The 20,090-nt window shown below is 45.4% G+C and overlaps 1 protein-coding gene across 6 annotated transcripts in view; it reads right to left on the bottom strand.

Annotated features, from left to right (window-relative positions):
• Window positions 1–20,090, bottom strand: part of LOC121447808 (vacuolar protein sorting-associated protein 13D) — a 227,914-nt gene that overhangs the window by 180,348 nt on the left and 27,476 nt on the right. For 5 of the 6 annotated variants that reach the window (XM_041651068.1, XM_041651069.1, XM_041651071.1 and 2 more), the window contains 12 exons: window positions 19,103–19,204; window positions 18,742–18,943; window positions 18,066–18,245; window positions 17,326–17,456; window positions 16,289–16,364; window positions 15,709–15,879; window positions 14,483–14,613; window positions 11,917–12,049; window positions 7,450–9,663; window positions 6,074–6,225; window positions 2,037–3,065; window positions 27–117 (listed from right to left, as the gene is read on the bottom strand). In XM_041651068.1, coding sequence (XP_041507002.1) covers window positions 27–117; window positions 2,037–3,065; window positions 6,074–6,225; window positions 7,450–9,663; window positions 11,917–12,049; window positions 14,483–14,613; window positions 15,709–15,879; window positions 16,289–16,364; window positions 17,326–17,456; window positions 18,066–18,245; window positions 18,742–18,943; window positions 19,103–19,204 — 4,612 coding nt within the window. The remainder of the gene's footprint in view (window positions 1–26; window positions 118–2,036; window positions 3,066–6,073; window positions 6,226–7,449; window positions 9,664–11,916; window positions 12,050–14,482; window positions 14,614–15,708; window positions 15,880–16,288; window positions 16,365–17,325; window positions 17,457–18,065; window positions 18,246–18,741; window positions 18,944–19,102; window positions 19,205–20,090) is intronic. The other variant, XM_041651070.1, reaches the window with a different exon arrangement.

The following is a 20,090-nucleotide window of genomic DNA, read 5'->3' as shown; positions in this document are numbered from 1 at the left end:
TGGGTGTTTGGTTTTGCCCCACTTACCAATCATTTCCACATGTGCTACTAATTTGGACACATTTGCTTTAGCCAGCTCACTTGTGGCCTTGCTCAGCACAAGAGAAAGCGAATGAACCTAGGACACAAGGGACAAAACAAAAAGCAAGTCAATGAGGGAACAAGAAACAGCAGGACAGAATGGATGAGAATGGGGACAGGCTCAGAAAGGTGAAGGTAAATCGTGTGTGTGTGTGTGTGTGTGTGTGTGTGTGTGTGTGTGTGTGTAAGCATGCATGTATACACAAGGAGGTCCAAGGACAACTTCCAGGGGTCAGACCTCTCCTGCTACCATGTGAATCATCAAGCCTAACAGCAGACACCTCCACCCGCTGGACAATCTCCACGGCCCTGGAATCTGCTTTAAAAGACTCCAGTGAAAAGGGAATGCAGGTGATGTGATGAATTTTAGTGGAGGAAATATTGAAGGTCATGACTCATTTCTTCCATTGTGATATATTACAAATCCATCATAATAAAAATGTTCAAAAATTCATGTCTCAAAAAATACATTGTGAGGCTGGAGAGGTGGCTCAGAGGTTAACAGTACTGACTGCTCTTCCAGAGCACCTGGGTACAGTTCCCAGCAACCACATGGTGGCTCACAGTCATCTATAATGAGATCTGGTGCCCTCTTCTGTCATGAAGACAGAATGTTATATAAATAATAAATAAATCTTTAAAAAAATAAATACGGTCCTGTGCTCCTAGAGCAGCAGTGTAAACAAAGCCCCCAGGAGTGCACCACTTCTTACCAGAGTGGGGAAGGATTCCTGAGGCAGAGCCACCTTTATAGCATATCAAATGCAACCATAGAATGGCTGAACACTGCCACTTCCAGTCACCTTGCTAGGCCCAATGCCCCTGAGCCTCAGAGTGCAGCCAAGTAGTGTGTTCACCACCTGCTGAGCAAGAGACAGAGCTGGCTTTTCAGCCAACTAAGTAAGAGACAGAACAGTTCCCCACCCTACTCATGCCCCATCTCTCCTCCCAGGTGTCCCCTTCTGGAGGAGTGAAGCCTGCTGTGAGTTAGAGAAGCAAGAGAACACCAGCATGGGGAAATAGAGTTCCCTTCCTGGCTGCTCCCAGTAGTGCATGCAAGACCCCATGCACCAAGACATGCAGATAAAGACCTTCCTCCCCAGGCATACAGAAGTGACCAGCTGCTACTGCACAGGTGCCAGAACTTACAATATGCCTGTATTGCCCTTCGCAGTCAACTTGGCATACCTGCCTACTGTTCCATCACACCGCAGACTGCCTTAAATCTACTCTTAAATACTACCCCTATGGGTTTTTTTTAATATTTACAATATGAATATCAAGATTAAGTTTCAAGCATGGCAATCCATATCATAATGAAAACTGTGACAGCAACCATTCACTGGATACTTGCTATGTGCCATATACCATGTGGAGCGGCGCACATTAAGGCTTGGGACCACCCTCTATATGGGCACTGTAACACAACACCCAGTTTGCTGATGAAAAAGCCTGAGGAGAAGAGGGTCCCTCATTTCCCAGGCCACAGCTACAGGTTACAGTACAAGGGCCAGGACTCCCACAGGCCATCTAACTTTGCACACTGCACTCTGTGGCTCGCTACGGTGAGCCCAATGACAGTCAGTGATGCTGTCAGAGGGTAGGGAACTAACAAGGAAGCCATGCACAGAAGTTGCATGGAAGAAGCTTGCGACAGTGCACAGACTCATGGCTAATGGTGCATACAGCCCTCATGTCGGACGGGCAGTGAGAAAACAAAAGAAAAACAAAAGGATTCCCTGGAATCACATAGCTGGGGGGAAGACAAGATGCTTAAACTACATATGCTCTCTGCCTCCAGATGAACTTTACAACAAAGCCCTTTCCAAGACATTGATGTCACTAATGTCTGTATTTCTCAGCAGACAGTCAGAGACTACATAGCTCTTTGCCAGGACAAATGGAAATGCTCACATTTAGATATGATTCAAACTCATCTTCAGAGTGTAACGATACCTTGAGATCCAGCTTGGAGTTCACGGGCTCCTGGAGCTCAGACTCCATGGAAGTGCTGGACTCCGACTTCACATTCTGTAGAGGGCCCTCAGGTGGTCCCTTCATGGCATGGTTGTCTGCAGTGGAACCAATCCCAAAAAAGTCCAGAATCACCACCCAAGTTTGCAGGGTGATCAGCACATCCAAGCAGTTAAAGTCAACATCGACGCTCCGGTTAATGCGATTGTAACTAGAAGAGAATTCTGGGTGTTTTTTATCCACCAAGAATATATTGATGTGGACCAAGGAATCGTCAAATTTATTCTTTCCAGCAAGCTTGGGCTCATCCACTGTGGGAGAAGGAGGTGGGGTTAGGGGGTAGCTGTTCTCCTGAACTTCCTTTTGCTTTTTCCGCGATGTGGAGATGGGTCTTTGATACAGCTGAAAGACATTAGGAGCTTCCTCCATGTGGGAAGGGAGAGACCGGGGCATGTCAGGATACTCTACAGTGGACACCAAAGGGCAGGACTGGGAGAGATACTCCTTCTGGGATAAGCTAGATGGCTTGGGAGCCCCTCGAGACACCATCAGGCTCTTATACTTGGAGTCTGGATTCTTCTCCAGTAAGTCTTCCATGAGGAGCGAGCGCAGGGCAATCTGAATGGATAAGGTCTGCGGATGGTCTTTACTGAACTCCACCTCAAAATCCTGAAACTTCAAGCTCACCAATCCTTGGGCCCCCAAAGTCAGGTCCCCACTCAGCTGAACCTGCAGCTCTGATATACAGAAGTTGGCCTGAATCTGAGTGAAGGCTTTGGCTTCCTTCACAGACAAGGACTTCTGGGAGGTGCTAGAGAAGCTGGAGTGGCTGAACAATCCGTTGTCCTTCCTCGCCAAAGAAGGTTCTCCGCAGGAACTGAGAGGGGGCAAGGGGGAGGCAGGGCAGGGGGAGGATGGGGTACTGGTTGCGAACTTATTCAGATCTTCACTGTACACAAGGTTGTCCAGCGTCTGTAAAACCTGCTCATACACGTGCTTGGCTAACACCACCTGCATTCAAAGGGAACAACCCAGTTACTCCAGAATCATTTTTTTTTAATGGATTTGTAATTCTGTATATGGGGGGCTATACAGGAGTGCAGGCGCTCATTGAGGTTATAAGGGTCAGACCCACACACACACACATATACCACCCCACCGTGAAGTTACAGGCAGATGGCAGCTGCCCAACATAGAGGCTGGGAACCTAACCCAGGTCTTCTGGAGAGCAGAGAGTGGCCCTAGGCACTGAGCCACCTCTCCAGTCTATTCTTATCACACAGACCCTGAACTCCCAGTTGGTGTTTCTGTTTACCAAGAGGCTCTCTGTGAGCTGGCATCAAGGCCCATCATTTCTTTTTCATCCTTTCTTCTTTCTGCCCACTTCTATGCATGAGGCTCTCCCTAGTCCCTTGCAGAATAATCTATGCACATCAACATGTGAGTGTTCCTTGTATGCTTGAGAAGGCAAAGCTACTCTTTCTAACCACACTGAAAACTGCAGAAAGCAAGGAGGAAACTTCCAAGAGTCTATGTGGGCACAGCACAGGACTGAATGTGAGGTTGTACACTACTGCAGAGTCAGCGGGACAGGCAGTACTGTGGGTACTGTTCAAACCATGACGCTCTCCCGCAGTTATGTTTTTCTCGGTGTTCGTTGTTGGAGCTGGGACGGGACCCAGAGCCCTGTGCACGATAGGCAAACACTGTCACTGAGCTGCACCCCCAGCTTCTTACTCTCTTTTAGTTAGAATTTCTTATTTAAAAATATTTTCAAGTACATCTTTTTTTTACTAATTAAGGGCAATTAACAGAGGGATTCCAACTCATAGATAGAGAAATTTTGACAGACTTGAAAAGTGACCGTTCTATAACCCCTAATTTAATCTTCATCCCCACAGAGTTCATTAGTGGAATGAAGCAACAGAAATGACTGACAGGGAATTTTACAAGTGAAGAGATCAGGCTCTTTCCACCTACACACCCTCGTCAAATGCAGACATTGTGTGACAGATATAATGTAACCGGAGGTGCATGACAGCATCTGTGACAGTCTAGGCAAAAGAGAAGCAGAGCCAAGAAAAGACCCAGAATCCAGAGAAGCCTGTGTAGTTCATGGCAGAAACACGTTCAGAAAGACACAAACAACAGCCAATGCTGTAGAATACTATTTTAAGGTGTGTTGCTTTTGTTTAGGCTGCATTTGTTTTCCTCTGTGAAGCTGTATTCTTTGCCTGTCTAAAACACCTGATGGTCTAAAGAGAAGAATGGTCAACAGTAAGGCAGGAGCAAGGATAGGTGGCGCTGGCAGGCAGAGAGTATAAATAGAAGGAGAAAAGAGGAAGAGGAGGAGAAATGAGAGAAAGAGGAAGAAGGACATCAGGGCAAGCCACCAGCCAGCCAGAGTTAAGACTGAACGAGAGATATACAGACATAAGGAAAAAGCTGGGGGTGGGGGGAAGAGCAAAAGGTAGATGGAATCATTTAAGTTAAAAAAAAAAAAAGCTGGCTATAAACAAGCCAAGCTATGGCCGGCCATTCATAACTAAGAATAAGCCTCCCTGTGTGATTTATTTGAGAGCTGGGTAGTGAGAAGTCCAAAAAAAGTCAAAAGACTAAAGAGCCCAAAAAGAGTAAAACATCACACAACAGATGCTCTTACAAAGGACCCAAGTTCAATTCCCAGCACCATACTCTCGACCATCTGTAACTTCAGTCCCAAGGGAGTTGATGACCTTTTCTGGCCTCTGTGGGCACTAGGCACACATGTGGTTCACAGACATACATGCACATAAAACACCCATACATGTAGAATAAAAAATTTAATTTAGAGAGAGAACTGGGGAAGGTTTCTCACCCAAATACCCACACCTAGGAGCCACATATTCCAACGGAGATAGAAATGCGTGGTCCTGAGTTACTTCAGAGCCACTGAAAGATAACTCGTCACCAGCTACACTGACAGAGGGTCTTGACAGATGGTCAACTGCCCTAAGATTCTGAGGACATGTGTTTCCTAAGCTTACTCTTTCCTCTAGTACTGTGAAGTCAGAAAGGAAAAAAAAATGTCACTTATGAAGGAGAATGGGTACATGCACAGCTCACACACACGCACGCTATCTGGCCCAATTCTGTCGATGGCTCAGATCACACTGTTCTACAGGTTAGTCTAAGTGCGTACAAAGTGGGGTGAGAATGGCTTTCTCCTGGGAAGAAGCAACTGGCTTTTGGGTATGGGATTAGAGATCCACTTTCTTCCTCTGTGACACAGGAAGAAAGCCACTTCCCAGGAACAAAATGAGATGACAAAAGGATAGATACCATGTTGATGAGCGATCCTGGCACTCAGGAGGCTGAGTCAAGAGGATTATAATTTCAGAGTCAGCCTGGGCTACAGAGCTCTTCCGTGTCTATTAGAACAACATATATTTTCCTTCCAATGCTTAATATACATAAATACATACTATTATAATCTGAGTACTATATACAATATAAATATAAAATAAATACAGATGGACTAAAGAGATGGCTTAGCAATTAAAAGCATTTGCTGCTCTTGCAGAGGACTTGGTTTCAATTCCCTACAACCACATAGTAGCTCACAATCATCCATAACTCTAGTTCCACAGAATCAGGCCCCCTCATCTGGCCTACTTGGACACTAGACACATACACAGTACACTACACACACACACACATACACACACACACATGCACACACCAGTCACATACATAAAACTTAAACACCAACTAAATGTCCCTAATCTGAAATCCAAAATACCCCAGAAATCTGACACTTTCCGATAACTAATCCAACATTCAAAAGGTTACCAACCTAAGAGCATTTCAGACGCCAAATTAGAGACCAGAGATGCTTGACTAGAAAGGTTTGGAAATGTCCTAAATACACAAAGTTCCAAAAGCTAAAATACATCAGGCCTCCCACATCTCAGACAAGGAACACCACCTGACTGGATCTCAACTGCCCTGACCTGAAAATCAATCCTGTGTTTATTTACCTGAACTGGGTTGACGAATTTTCCTTCAATCTTCATGATGCTGGATGTCCCCAGGTCATCTGGACTGAGGGAAAAAGTCAGCTCAGACTCTCTCTCGATAGGGATCTTCTCCAGTTTAAACTGGATGGTGGTGTTGTTCAGGATATGAAAGGCTGGCAGAAGGAAACAACAATGACAGACCATGAACACTAATACCTGGTTTGTTATTGATAATCAAGTGTCCTGTATATAAAATGAAGCCCAGGGATTCTCTGATGCTGGGTTGGTCTGAGTCTATAACTGAGACCAAAACTCACAACAAGTCAGATGGTGGTGGCACACACCTTTAATCCCAGACTTGGGAGGCAGCCTGTTCTATAGAGTGAGTTCCAGGACAGGCACCAAAGCTACACAAAGAAACCCTGTCTCAAAAAACAAAAAAACAAACAATAACAACAACAAAGAAAAAGACTCACAACAAGCAGAACCACAAGACAAGTTTACACGAGGGGAAAAGAAGGTATTTTCATGACATTTTCTGCTTGACAGCTTCAAAATATGAAATAGCAAAGCTGGCAAAACAGCTCAAAGGCCACAGACTATCTTACATTTCTCTTAGCCACAAAAGCCAATTTTCCAAACCAGACTGCCTCCTTCCTCAGCTTTCACAGACAGACAACAGCCTTCTCAAGAGGCCTTAAGACATAACTCTAATTGAACACCTTATTCCAGAGAAAACTGTACGGTAAGCATGAAAATGTAGGAGTGACCAAGTGCACACCTAGCACACTCAAGTCCAGAGGCTGGTTCTCCAAAATCCAAATGCATCAGTGAAGGACCTTCTGAGAACCACAGGCATTTTCAAAAGCATTAGTTTCTTCAACTTCCCTGATTCTGGAGCTGGACTGCTTGGGTCTAACTGTCTGATCCAAGAATACAAACATGAAAACATCACTGTTTGAAGCCTGCACGGGTCCTGTTAGAAGACAGCAGAGCAATGGAAGATCATAACACCCAGAGAGCAAGTTTCCCTTCCGTTTACATTCATCTCTTGTGCTACCCAAGGCTGCAATATTTAACTAAGAGAAATGAACACCTTAGAACAAAAGAATAGAAAGAGTAAATGAAATGAGGTCACACTACATCCATCCACTGAAGCACCTCTGGAAAACGCATTCAGCCAACAACAAAGGGCAACACTCAAGCACACTCTTACTTTGTCCAGAGACAGTAAAGCCACGCCAGGCCTCCCTGAAACTGTTAAAACAGCACTATGACTTTCCACACCTTACCCAGAGATAACCCTCAAAGGGGCTGTGCTGTTTTCAGGACACACACACAGCAGCTGGCTTTAGAACGTTTACACTACACACTCAAAACTCGGCTCTGCTTCTCACCTTGGCCTCGATGCAGAGATTCAAAGAAATCATGTCGTGTGAAGTGAGCCTCCTCCTGACTGTTGGCACTGGCAGACCCAGAGGGTGGGCAAAACGTCCGACTGACTTCCGGTCCAGCACTGTCTCTGGCCGCCAGCTGAGTGCAATTCAAAGAATAGAGCTTAATGTCTTTGATTTCCACCTGCAGGCGGTCGCTTCTGGACTCATCATCTCCTGCCACAAAATTCTGGATAAATATCTGTCCCAAGTGTCCCACCAGCAGCTCAGGACTCCCAGGCCTCCGCGGGATAGAAACAACTGGAGACTCAATGTTTATGTTCAAGATGAGCTTCACAGTGTCCGATCGAGGGGAAGGAAGGCCAAACCCATAGATTTCATTCTCCTCCAAGACAAAGGGCTCCCGGGTCTTCTTCGGGGTTTCGAAGAGTGACACCATCTCACTGTACTCAGCAGTCTTGGTGGCTAACACTGTGGTGACTTTGGTAGCTGCACTTTTCAACATACTGCGAAAATTCTCCTCCAGCTCGTCCATGGACAATGTCAACTCCTTCAAGAATTTGGCGGAGTGGTTATAATGCAAGGACGCCATCTTCAGGTTGAGGAAGCACTCCTGTTTAGATTTCTCTACAAACGTGAAGCTCAACGCTTCACTCAGAGCTGCATCTTCCATCCTGACAAACACGCTTTCAAAATAGCCAATGTCGCTGACAATGTTCTCGTAGCCTACAGAATTCCCAATGCTGACGACATACTGGTTCTTCACGTTGTCTTGTGTCAGATCCATGAGCTGCAAGCAGCCAAGGGAACCACTCATGTCAAACGAGCTGCCCATCGACACATTCACTTTTGTGCCGCCAATACTGGCCGTTGCGATTTTCCTGCCCTGTCTCTCCCCGTCGGCCAGCCCCACTGTCCGAAGCAGCAGGAGGTTGAGTCTGTGGATCTCCACTGCGACCTCGGTGTTCTGCTCATAAGTTGACTGAATCGTGCCCTGTTCTCTAAAACTTCTTTCTAGGTCGGTCATCAGAGGCTGAGGGCTCATGTCATCCTTTTCCTTGGGGAAGGACTTTTGAAGAAAACCAATGAGCTCCACAATTGTCTCTGGGTTTAAGATGATGTCCAAGTTATTCACCTGAAGGGAAATCACCTGCAGTGTGCTGTCCAAGTTCATGGACGGGCACTCTGAACTCACAAACTGATACTCCAGTTTAATGAGGGACTCTTGTTCTTTGGTGAGTATTTTCTCCAGGGAAACACTAGTGGCCGATTGATTGTTCAAGGTAGCCACATCAGTTAGGAAGGCCACATTAGGTCCAGAGACAGGAGACTGGGCCCTGCTATCCCGGAGGCTTCCTGTGGGAATATCAAAACTCAGGTTCTTGTGGGAAGCCATCAAAAGGTCAAAATCAGCACCATAAGTCTGCAGGGTGTCCACCAGGAGCAACCCGTGAACAGTCAAGGAGACTTCAGCATCATAGGGCCTCTTCACAAAGTGAGCATTGGTGCCAAACACTTTGAGCACAGAGATGTAGCGCCCACTGCTCTCCACACCAAGCTGCATGCAGTTCACCTTGAATTCCGCTAGGAGGAGCTGTGACTCCACCAGCACCTCCCGTGTGTGCTGCTCTAGCATCACAATGCTCTGGGTCAGGTTCATTACTGAATCCTGCAGGCTTCCTCGTGGGCCTTCCTGGGGGAAAATCTTCTCTCTGATCTGGGTGTCAGAGGGCTTCATTTCAGGCGTGGTGAGGAGAGCAAAGCAGTTCTTTAGAGCAGATATCTTGTCTTCATTGATGTGGATTTTTAAGTCTGGTAAATTGCCTGAGAGCACAGCCCCAGGGTACTTAGGGTCTGACGTGTAGATCAGTCGGCGTTCTAACTGTAGGTGAACATTGAACTTCTCAACCACATGTGTTGGCCCCACATCGATGTCCTGCACACGCTTCCAGTTGTCTCTCACGCGCCCAACCATAACCTGGAGGTCCATGAACGTCAAGGAGTACCTTTCATACATTTGTGAGCTCATCAGATGAGCCTGAAGCTGTTCCTCACTGAATTCCACTCCAGAAAACGGTGGCACTTTCTCCCCACTGCTGCTGCTGGTCTCTGGAGGTGGGGTGCTGGGAGGTGTGGCAAGAGGGGTCTTATATTCATCGTCACTGAACTGATTCTCTTCAGAGGCTGACCCATCCCCACTTTTCCTCCTAGAGTCTTCTATAACAAAAAGTAAAAAGAAAGTAAGTAAAATGTCTATTTCCTCCCTCCCTTCTTCCCTTCTTACAATTAGGAGGGCTGGAAAGACAGCTCAGAGCTTAGGAGCACTTTCTGCTCTTGCAGAAGATCCAGGTTGCGTACCCAGCATCCACACGGCAATTCACAACCACCTGTAACTCTAGTTCCAGGGAATCAGGTGTCCTCTTCCGGCCTCTTCAGGCTCATACATACATGCAGTGCATATAAACTCATACAAACATAAATTAAAAAATAAATTTTTAAAAAGAATCTCAGTCACATGGTGGTGTCCCACGCCTTTAATTCTAGCAACTCAGGAGGCCAAGGCAGGTGAATCTCTGTGCGTTTGAGGCCAGCCTGATCTACAAAGTGAGTCTCAGTACAGTCAGGTCTGTTTCACAGAGAAACCCTGTCTTGAAAAACATAGATAGATAGATAGATAGATAGATAGATAGATAGATAGATAGACAGACAAATAAATGGTAGGGGCTGTAAAGATGGTTCAGTGGTTAAGATGGCTGCTCTTCCAAAGGACCCATGCTCAATTCTTAGCACCCACATGGCAACTCACAATTGTCTATAACTCCAGCTCCCTGGGATCTGACATCTTCATGTGAATGCACATAAAATAAAGTTAAATAAGTTCTTAAATAATAATAATAACTATTATTATTATTATTATTATTAGATGATGATGATGAAGAAGAAGAAGAAGAAGAAGAGGAAGAAGAAAAGGAAAGCTTCTACCAAACTGAAGTTTTTTGAGTGGATGAAAATGTCAGGCACAACAGTGTGTATCTGCTATTCACTCATTGTGAATCTACGTATTAAAATAAAAAACGAACACAAAGAGTAAAAATGTAGGGTTGTGAGAAGCCCCAAAGCTCATGCTGGGATGCTGAGGCCACCAGCTACTGTCAACATCTTCGCATCTTGTCATTTGCAGAATTGCTGACACAACTCTCTATGGCATTCTCCAAACTTATACACATCTCCCTTTGTTATAGTGTTCATTGTTTCCCTTCTAGAATGTGCTTGCTCAATACAACATCCTTATCTAGCACATAAAGATGGAAGGAGAAAACCAACAGCACAAACTTCTCTCTAGCTGTCACATGTGCAATGATATGCATGCCCCCCCCATATAATCATAAGGAAACAAAATGTTAAAAATAAAAAATTAACCTTCTATCTCTAGCACTAAGTACTGGGAAATGTTTACTAAGATGTACAGTGTCACACAGAATGACAAAGAAAGCCGCAGAGATACTCCCCCACAGTCCCAAGATGGCTGCAATCAAGGTCAGATAACAAGCGACAAGAAAGATGTGGAGAATCTTCACTAACAGTGGGCATATAAGTCATTCAGGAAAGTAATCTGGTAGTCCCTAAAAATGTTAAACCTAAGGCCACCACATGACCCAGCACTCCACTCCTGGGTGAGCATGGGCGAGAACTGAGACCTGTGTCTCCACAGACACAACCTGACTGTGGGCAGTGGTACTATTCCAACGTCAGGGATGGGGTGGGGGTGCTGCAAATGTTTACTAACCAAGAACAGATAAATAAAGCGCGGTATATCCATAAAGGGACAAGCAAAGACCATGAAAATGAATGTGATCACACACACACAAAACAACAACAACAACATGGATAAACCCTGAAAGTATTAAATTAAAAAGCCAGACATGAAAGGGAATGTGTTCAAATATTCCACAAGCATGAAATGTTTGGAACAGAGAAATATAGAGGCCAAAAGAAAAAGACCAAGTCTGGTTGTCAAAACAGAGGGAAGAGGCGTTAAGAGACTACCAGTGAGTTCAGATTCAGCGTGGCTGACCTGGACATTTTGAAAGGTGAGTTGTATCTCCTTAGTAGTAAAGAAACAACATGAGAACTTCCAAGGGACTCTGCTTGGTTTTTCCCCCCAATGCTTTGCCTGCATGCATGTCAGTGCACACATACATGCCTGGCACCCAGAGAGGACAGAGAGAGTGTCAAATCCACTGGACCTGGAATTAAGGATGGCTATAATCACCCAAGTGAATGCTAGGAACTGAACCCAGGTCCTCTGTAAAAGCAGCAAGTGCTCTTAACAACAGAGCCACCTCTCCAGACCCCAAACTTGGAAGTTTAAGAGTGCTATGCAAACCTCTGCCCAGCTTTACTTAGTGAAGCTCAGACTGAGCAACAACACACTGAGCAGGTTTCTGATACCTCACACTGACACTCTACCTTGGGTATTGGTCAGAAGCATTCTCCCAAGGTCCACAACAACCAGCACAGGATTCTTGAAGGTGAAATCATCCGGAAATATCACCTGAGGGGCAGAAATGTCCAGCCGGACAGTCCACCGCTTGCTTTCCTCCTGTGAAGGCAAAATAAAATTCAGTTGCCAGCCTGCTGTAACCCCAGAACTCAAGAGGCAGGAGGACCAAAGTTCGAGGCTTGCCTCAACTACTCCATTTTATCACTGTTAACTGTGACTGCTGAACAGCTTTGTGGAGGTATCTAAACATTCCTGAAACCCAGCCAGGATGCCAGTCCTCAGGACTGCAACACAAGACACTTGTTGGCTAAAGGCATTACCACAGGCCAATGTTTGAAATAGAGAGCAAAAGCTAGCAAATTACTAATTGGAGGAGTTGTTTGTTGTGATTGATGATCCATAAATTAAAATGGCTTTTGTTTGTAATTACAAGGCTTAATAATTTGACGTATCATAGAAATCATGAAATACAAATTATGTTGAAATCAAAACACTTTTATTTACTCATAGACATTGGTAATCATAAACTTTCACTGGGCATGGTAGCACACTCCCTTAATCCCAGCACTCGGGAGGCAGAGGCAGGTGGATCTCTGTGAGTTCAAGGATAGCCTGGTCTACAAAGTGAGTTCCAGGATAGCCAAGGCTGTTATACAGAGAAACACTGTCTCAAAAAAAAAAAATTAAATAAATTTTCATGCTAAAGTATCTTAAAGAAAATATACATTCACATATTTGTAATATAAATAATAAGGCATGTCATGAACTGGTACATTGTCCTTTTTGATTAAAATTTGCCTCAACTGTATGTGGTAAAGGCTAGTTTATATATAAATGTAATAAGGAACCCACACCTGATACTACCAAAATGGCCAAGAACCTGAGACTAAATAGGTCATGGGCACTAAGGGAAAACTTACTACTACTATTCTGCTAAAGGAATATAGCAATAAAATAACACCTAATGTCCTACTACTGTACCCACAGTGCATCACTCAGCCCTCACCAGAGAAGCTTTCTTTTTTTCTTTCATTTATTTATTTATTTATTTATTTATTTAGTTTTATTCTATATACTGTGTTGTTTGAATGTGTGCCTGCAGGCCAGAAGAGGGCACCAGATCTCATTACAGATGGCTGTGAGCTACTATGTGGTTGCTGGGACTTGAACTCAGAACCTTCGGAAGAGCAGGCAGAGCTCTTAACCACTGAACCATCTCTCCAGCTCCAAGAAGCTTTCTTTTCGCATAGATGGTAATTAACACAGACCCACAACTGGACAACACAAAAGGTCACAGACCTTCGAGTGCTCAACCCTGGAGATATCTTTATCAAACCCCTCCCCTAAGACTCAGGGATCTTTCTGGAGGAGGAGGCAGAAGTATTGTAAGACACAGAGGTGGTGGATGACTTTAAGGAAACAGTCTTCCAGGCACAACAGGATGGTGTACATAGGAACACACAGAGACTGTTCTGGTACCTACCAGACCTGCCTGAATAGGTTGAAACCAGACAAAATCCCACCCCCAACCAAGAAGCTATTTGCAATTGATACCTGCTGGGAAAGAGGAAATCAGTTTTTCTAGTGGAGTGTCACTAGTACATCAACCACACTCCACAGTGGGCCCTGCCCAAGAGCAGTGAACCAACACGAAACAGACTCCATGCTTTGCGTGTGTACTTGTTTTGTCTTGTTTTACTGGGTTGTTTATCTTAATTTTCATTTGTTTAATTTTTTTTGAGATAGAGAGAAATAAATGAAGTTGAATAAGTAGGGATATGGGGAGGATCTGGGAGGAGTTGAAGGAGAGAGAAAGAATATGACCAAAATATACTGTAGACAAAAAAAAAATTAATAAAATTAGAGAAAAAAAGAAAAAAACCCTCTCTTTTGAAGATAACAGAAAGGCACTCATAGCTGTAATGTATGCTGAAACACACATACACACACACACACAAGAAAACAAGACTAATTCCTCATCACCCACCACAAGTCTTAGGCACTAGACTTCGTCCACAGCTGCTTCTCCAGGGTCACAGGAGCCACACTTGTCTAACAGCTCCATCTATGCCATGGCTAGACAGTGTGCTACCACACCCTGGTCAGAAACTGCCTTTCTGGACAATGAAGCTGCTTCTTGGCTTTCTCTATGCAGGTGTCAAGTCGGTTGGGCACACAGCACCACAAAACATGCACCCCAAGTCGAGCACTGTTCTACTGGATACCCTTTGCCTACAGCAAAAGGAAGGCTCTTCTGTGAACTACCTGCAGATGAGGCCTGGAGAGGCACCCAGGGAAGTCTCGAAAGAAGCCTCCGAGCAAGGAAAACATGATCTGGTCAGCACTGTTCATCTTCTTAACCACTAGTGGAGCTGTTTGTTTTATGACAGATACAATTATGGATTCCCCCCCTTTTTATCTCACCTAGTTGGCATAACTGATATGAACAAGCCAATCTACTACGGGTCATGAACTCATCAGGAAACATGGTTGCTTCTCCTGTCCCCAACAAAATCACACAAGGCTACTTACAATAAAATCTCCCACGAGCAGCCGATCAAGAGTCTGGCGGATCTCAGCCTTGGTCTGCATCTTCAGCTTGTTATATTGTCTTCGAGCAGCCTCAGCTACCCTCAACTCGAGCTCAGACTGATAACCAAAACCTGCAAGATTGGCAAGGCACAAGGCGTCAGAACTTGCAAGCTCCTGGGCCAATGAAATGCTGTCACTCTGCTCTTACCCAGAAGACCACCAAAGTGGGAAAAGGCAATCAGGCACAAAAACAGCTCTTTGCTTTGCAATGGTCCATCACAGGACAGCCAGGAGAAGGCCAGGGGGGAAAGGTGGACAGCCTTAAGGGCATGGAGACAGACGAGAGAACGATGCCTGACTTATTAGAACCCCTAGGAACATTTCTGAAAACTCCAAACTGCTGTCTTTCAAAATTATTATAAAGCAGAATACTGTAGTGAAGGAAAAAAATTCAGCCAGGTTACACATGGCTACTGTTGAATGAACAGTCTCACAACTAGCTGCACGGTGGCACACGTCTTTAATCCCAGCACTTGGGAGGCAGAGGCAGGTGAATCTCTGTGAGTTTGAGGCTGGCCTGGTCTATAAGAACTACTTCCAGGACAGGAACCAAAACTACAAAGAAACTCAGTCTTGGGGGGGGGGAGCTTCATGCCTGTCAAAAGACTACAGGAGCTTCATAATGAGCAAGGACGAAGGCAAAGGATGCACACAAAATAAAAGTTACTGTCTCACAAGCCTCCTCATCAGTGAAAGCACTCCTCCAATGTCTCAACCTCCTTGGGGAGTAAAGGAAGCAATTAGTTTAGTGCATCAACAATGACACTTAGGACCCTATGGTCGAAATCAAGTGAAAGAGAGAGAGAGAGAGAGAGAGAGAGAGAGAGAGAGAGAGAGAGAGATGCTGCCACCTAGAAAGAAATTCTTGAATATTCTACCTTAGTCCATCAAGCTAAAACATCCTGGCCGAAGAAACTGCCATCCCAGAATGAAGGATGAAAACGTGCAACCTAAAGGGACATGGGAAGGACACTGGCGAAGGACACTGGCGAGGGACACTGACTCGGTGTTCACACACTATCCTTCCACTTATTCTGGAGCTCTTACTGCAGTACCAGGTCATCCAAATGCATTACAACCTTGTCTAGAGCACCAGCAATGACCCAAAAGAAGATTCCCCTCCCCCCAAAGGTAACATAGGATCAAACAAACAAAAAAAAGTTAACCTGAGGTATGAACCTTTCCCTTGTAGAAAAAGTCTGCCACTTTTTTAATAGCCTGTGGGTTGTAGATGATGTTCAAGGGCCTCGTGCTGACATGCAGCCGCCTCTCAAACTGGCTGTGTACTGGATTCCTCTCATAGAGCATCTCAAAGACCGGACTGTCTGGGTCTGCAGCTAAAGGAAAGAATGGAATAGTGAACACAGCAAAGCAACCACCACACCCAGACAGGTCTGCAAAACATGCTGGGAAAAAGATGCTTTCTAAATTCTTTTCTCATCAGTTCACAATTATGCAGGTTTTTAAATAAAGCCTAATGAGGCCTGACTCTGATTTTTAACAGGAATCATGGCAGCTAGCCTACTGTAGTTGTTCCCATAATGCAAACCAAGGCCCAGAAGGCCTTGCAAAGCTACCCTAGGGACACCAGAGGAACACAGTCCCACCCGAAGGGTACCAGGATGCCTCCCAGTGCAATACGGATCCATCTGGCAAACCACTATGCACAGAGCAGAAATCAAAGTCTACCAATCAGTAATAATGATTTCTTTTAAGGATTAGTTTTAAGGACACATGAAAAATTACCCGGGTATTGATCACTTCTGTCTGCCGATGCAGTCTGAAGACCAAAAGACTGTGAGACTCTGCCAACTTCTTTCTGCTGTTAAACACATCCACAAAAATGCTTCAGTGAGCAGGAGGGACAATGCACTGCCCCCTTCATCTTACATGCCTTGCTCCCTCTTTGCACACATGACTCAAACCCCTCCACACTGAGCTTTACACATCCATGTACTACTGTGCCACTTCCTGGAGCTGACAATGTACTACGGAACCCAGCGCCTCTAATGAATGCCAAGTGAATAGTAACTATTTATAATTTTTCAAACTTTAAGCCCACCCTCCCACACTCTCTAAGAACATTCAAAAAGAAGTACATATAGAGAAAATGAATAAATATTCAGCCAATTAGACTATGTCTTTGACAACTTAGTAAGACTGAAGATCCCATAGCTGGTAAAGAATATTCCATATAAAATTGAAAATATATAGAGGACTTAAGGCAGTTCTCTTTTGGACTCCTGGAAAGATGAAATCTCATAGTAACAGTAGGTGGTGAGTATAGCTGTTAGACATGGGAAAGACTCGAGTGTTAACTATGAAATGCAGAGAGCAGTGGTGTTCCTGGCATTATTCCCAGGTAGACAGACACTTCCACAGTGGCTAAAGCATGGGGAGGGAAGTGTCAGAGACACACAGCTCACCAACATTTCCTCTCTAACAAAGTCAAAGGACCTCATCCCAGCCTGAATCCAATGATCAAACATCAAAATCAGTCCAGTTAACACAATTTTTGGCTTCCTAAAAAAGACATAATATACTGACACCCACGTGTGATAGCCACACCACAACAGTGCACACCGACACCCATATATGATAGCCACGCCACTGCAGTGCACACCGACACCCATATATGATAGCCACGCCACTGCAGTGCACACCGACACCCACGTGTGATAGCCACACCACTGAAGTGCACACTGACAGCCAAGTGTGATGGCCACACCACTGAAGTGCACACTGACAGCCAAGTGTGATGGCCACACCACTGTAGGACATACCGGATTAGGGAAGACCAGGAGAGGAAACATGGTTCCTTCCGTAGCCAGATCTCGGAGGAACAGTCCACCCAATCGGACTAAAAGCAAGGAGGAGTTTCTTCGAGGAAGAGACTCTGCTAGAAGTTTGACATCTATAAAAGATAAAACGTAAGAGATGGTAGTATGATATAATGCTGAATGTGCTTTATATCTAGAAATAGCAGATACATTTTACAGAGAGCTATTTGACACTAGGAAATATTTTTCCAAGAAATTTGAACACACACATGCATACACACGCCCAGTCTATACTATGGATGGTGCCACCCCTAGGCAGGTGGCCCTGGGTATTTAAGAAAGCAGACTGAGCAAGCCAGAAGGAACAAGCCAGGAAGCAACATTCCTCACAGCCTCTGTTCCTCACAGCCTCTGCTTCAGTTCCATCCCAGGTTCCTGCCTTCGGTGTCCTTTGATAGAACGCTGTGATATGGATATGGATATGTAACCCAAATAAACTCTTTCCTCCCCTAGCTGCTTTTGGTGTTTCATCACAGCAATAGAAACCTAACTAAGACAATACCGTTGGTGCCCTCATGACATGGGTTCTGGGGACCAAACACAGATCTTCTGAAAGAGTCGTACGCACTCTTATTGTCTGAGGCATCTCTCCAGCCCCAACTTTCTCATCGACTAACTCCCCTGGATGATGAAACAGACAGGGTGCTGGCGCTGGGATGGGCAGAGCTGGCTCTGAACAGTACCTGAGAACTCAAGCTGCATGAACGCACTCTCAGTGGCATGAGCAGCGCTCTGCTCCTTGTGCAGGAGAGTCACCGTGCCCCGCTGGAGCTGCACGTTCAGCTTGGCGAAGACATGATCTCGCTTTGTGTAGGTGTTCATACATGAGGCATCCACAGTGGGGTCAAAAAACTCCTCAGTACCTACATGGTAAAGGAGAACGGGCTTAAGAGAACACATGGAGAGCAAAGAGCAGGCACCCTGACTGACGATGCTGCTAAACCAGGCTTCCCTTCTTCGGGCAAGAAGCCAAAGACATGGGTGACTACAGGACAGTGGCTATCACCCAGGCAGCATGACACGAGGCTGATATGGTTAGTGCAGTTCAACTTAAACAGTCCCTTGTTTCTACGGCTCACACTGTCAGCACAGGACTACAGTGGGCCGCAGAGTTTATGAACAAGCTCAGATTTAGTTCTCTGACAAGGGCTGCCATTCAGATCTGTTCAAGAATGCACAAATGACCACAGCCATGGAGTGTCCTCCATCTACCTCTATGTAACAAGCTGCTACCCAATGTCTCCCTTGGTTAAGTCTAGAAACGACCTCTTAAGCTGTTGTACAAAGAGCAAGATGACATTTATCACCTAACTCTCTGCTCTGGCTGAGAGAGGAGGTGCAGACAGGCTCCCAGCATACCCAAAATCTCCTCAGGGGTCCAGTGCTCATGCGACTCGGTTGACAGTCCTTCCACCACTTTCCCTTCAGGGCTCTGCTGTCCATACCAGCCACCCCACCCTGGAAACCAGGACTGCAGGTACTGCAGCATCCCACTGCCTCCACTAGCATCCGGGTCACCAGGTGAGGCTCCTGGAGAATCAAACTGAGGCTCTCGAAGACTCTGTGTAATCACAAAGAGGCAGACATGAAGACCCATGGGCAGACATGGCCTGTGATATGCCATTGTTTGCTATGTGTCCTGAGAGAAACACAAGCATATCAACACTAAAGGGCTCAGGGAGCACTGGGACCAAATGACCCTTCCTAAGAGATTTCTCACCTCTGCTAGCTCCTCTTGCTTATAAAATCGATCATGAACCAGTTCACGCAGAATCTTCAATTCCTCAAAGCTCTGTTCCTCCTCAATCCGACACATCTCCTCCTGTTTGGGACAAAATGAAACTGAGACACTGCAGAGCTACAGGAAGGGAGCACCGTATCAATACACTAGTCCCAGCACCTCCCTGGAGGCTGAGAATCGGTGACCATTGACCAATGTTGTGGGAATTGCCTCTGGCTTAAAAGGGGTTACCTATAGCCCAGTAGAGATTACTCGTTCTCAATCCCCACTAGAACAGTGGGAGCACACAGAGCAATGAGAACACACTTTGCTGCAGGAGGTGGCTGCCAAGGCATGTTGCTCTGCACAGCACTGACATGGTCACAAATTACGTTCCACATTAGCTCTGTTAGCTCAGGAGATCAAAGGAAGCAGATCAAAGATAATTGTCCCCACCTTCCAAGAGGAAACTGAAGGCCAAGCTCACACAGTATGTGTGATCTAGGCTCTTTCATAATCACGACTGGCAAGGGCGTGGTCATTTCAACAAGTTTCACACTAGTTATTAAAGAATAGCAGTGACTATAGTCTCACTGTTTTTTTAATAAAGTAAAATCACCATCCTAAATAACATCTTATTTGCTAACATTAGAAGAATGCACTGACAGCAGGTGCCCACAGCTTACAGAGCTGCTGCTACTTGGCCGCCTTAGCACTAATTCAGATTCTTCCTCCTAGTTAGTACCCTCCAGAACAAATATCAGACTTAGTCCATCCTTTTCACAGGGTGCCCATTGTCAGCAGCCGTGCCAGACACCACTGAAGACAGCAAAAGGCAAGTAAGGCCTATGGCCTCAGGATGCCAGCAGGACAGGTGAGAACTCGGGGTTCAGGATGACCCCTGGGGACCATCCCGTGAAAAACTGCTTATAAAGATCAACTAGAGGAGCAATCCGTTATAAATAACCCGAGCCAAAATATAGAGAAT

Source organism: Microtus oregoni, unplaced genomic scaffold (assembly GCF_018167655.1).
Source record: "Microtus oregoni isolate MIOR12 unplaced genomic scaffold, Mior012 000005F_ref0000423, whole genome shotgun sequence".
Lineage (NCBI taxonomy): Eukaryota > Metazoa > Chordata > Mammalia > Rodentia > Cricetidae > Microtus > Microtus oregoni.
The sequence above is the reverse complement of the archived record's forward strand: the minus strand, read 5'-3'. Positions and strand labels throughout refer to the sequence as shown.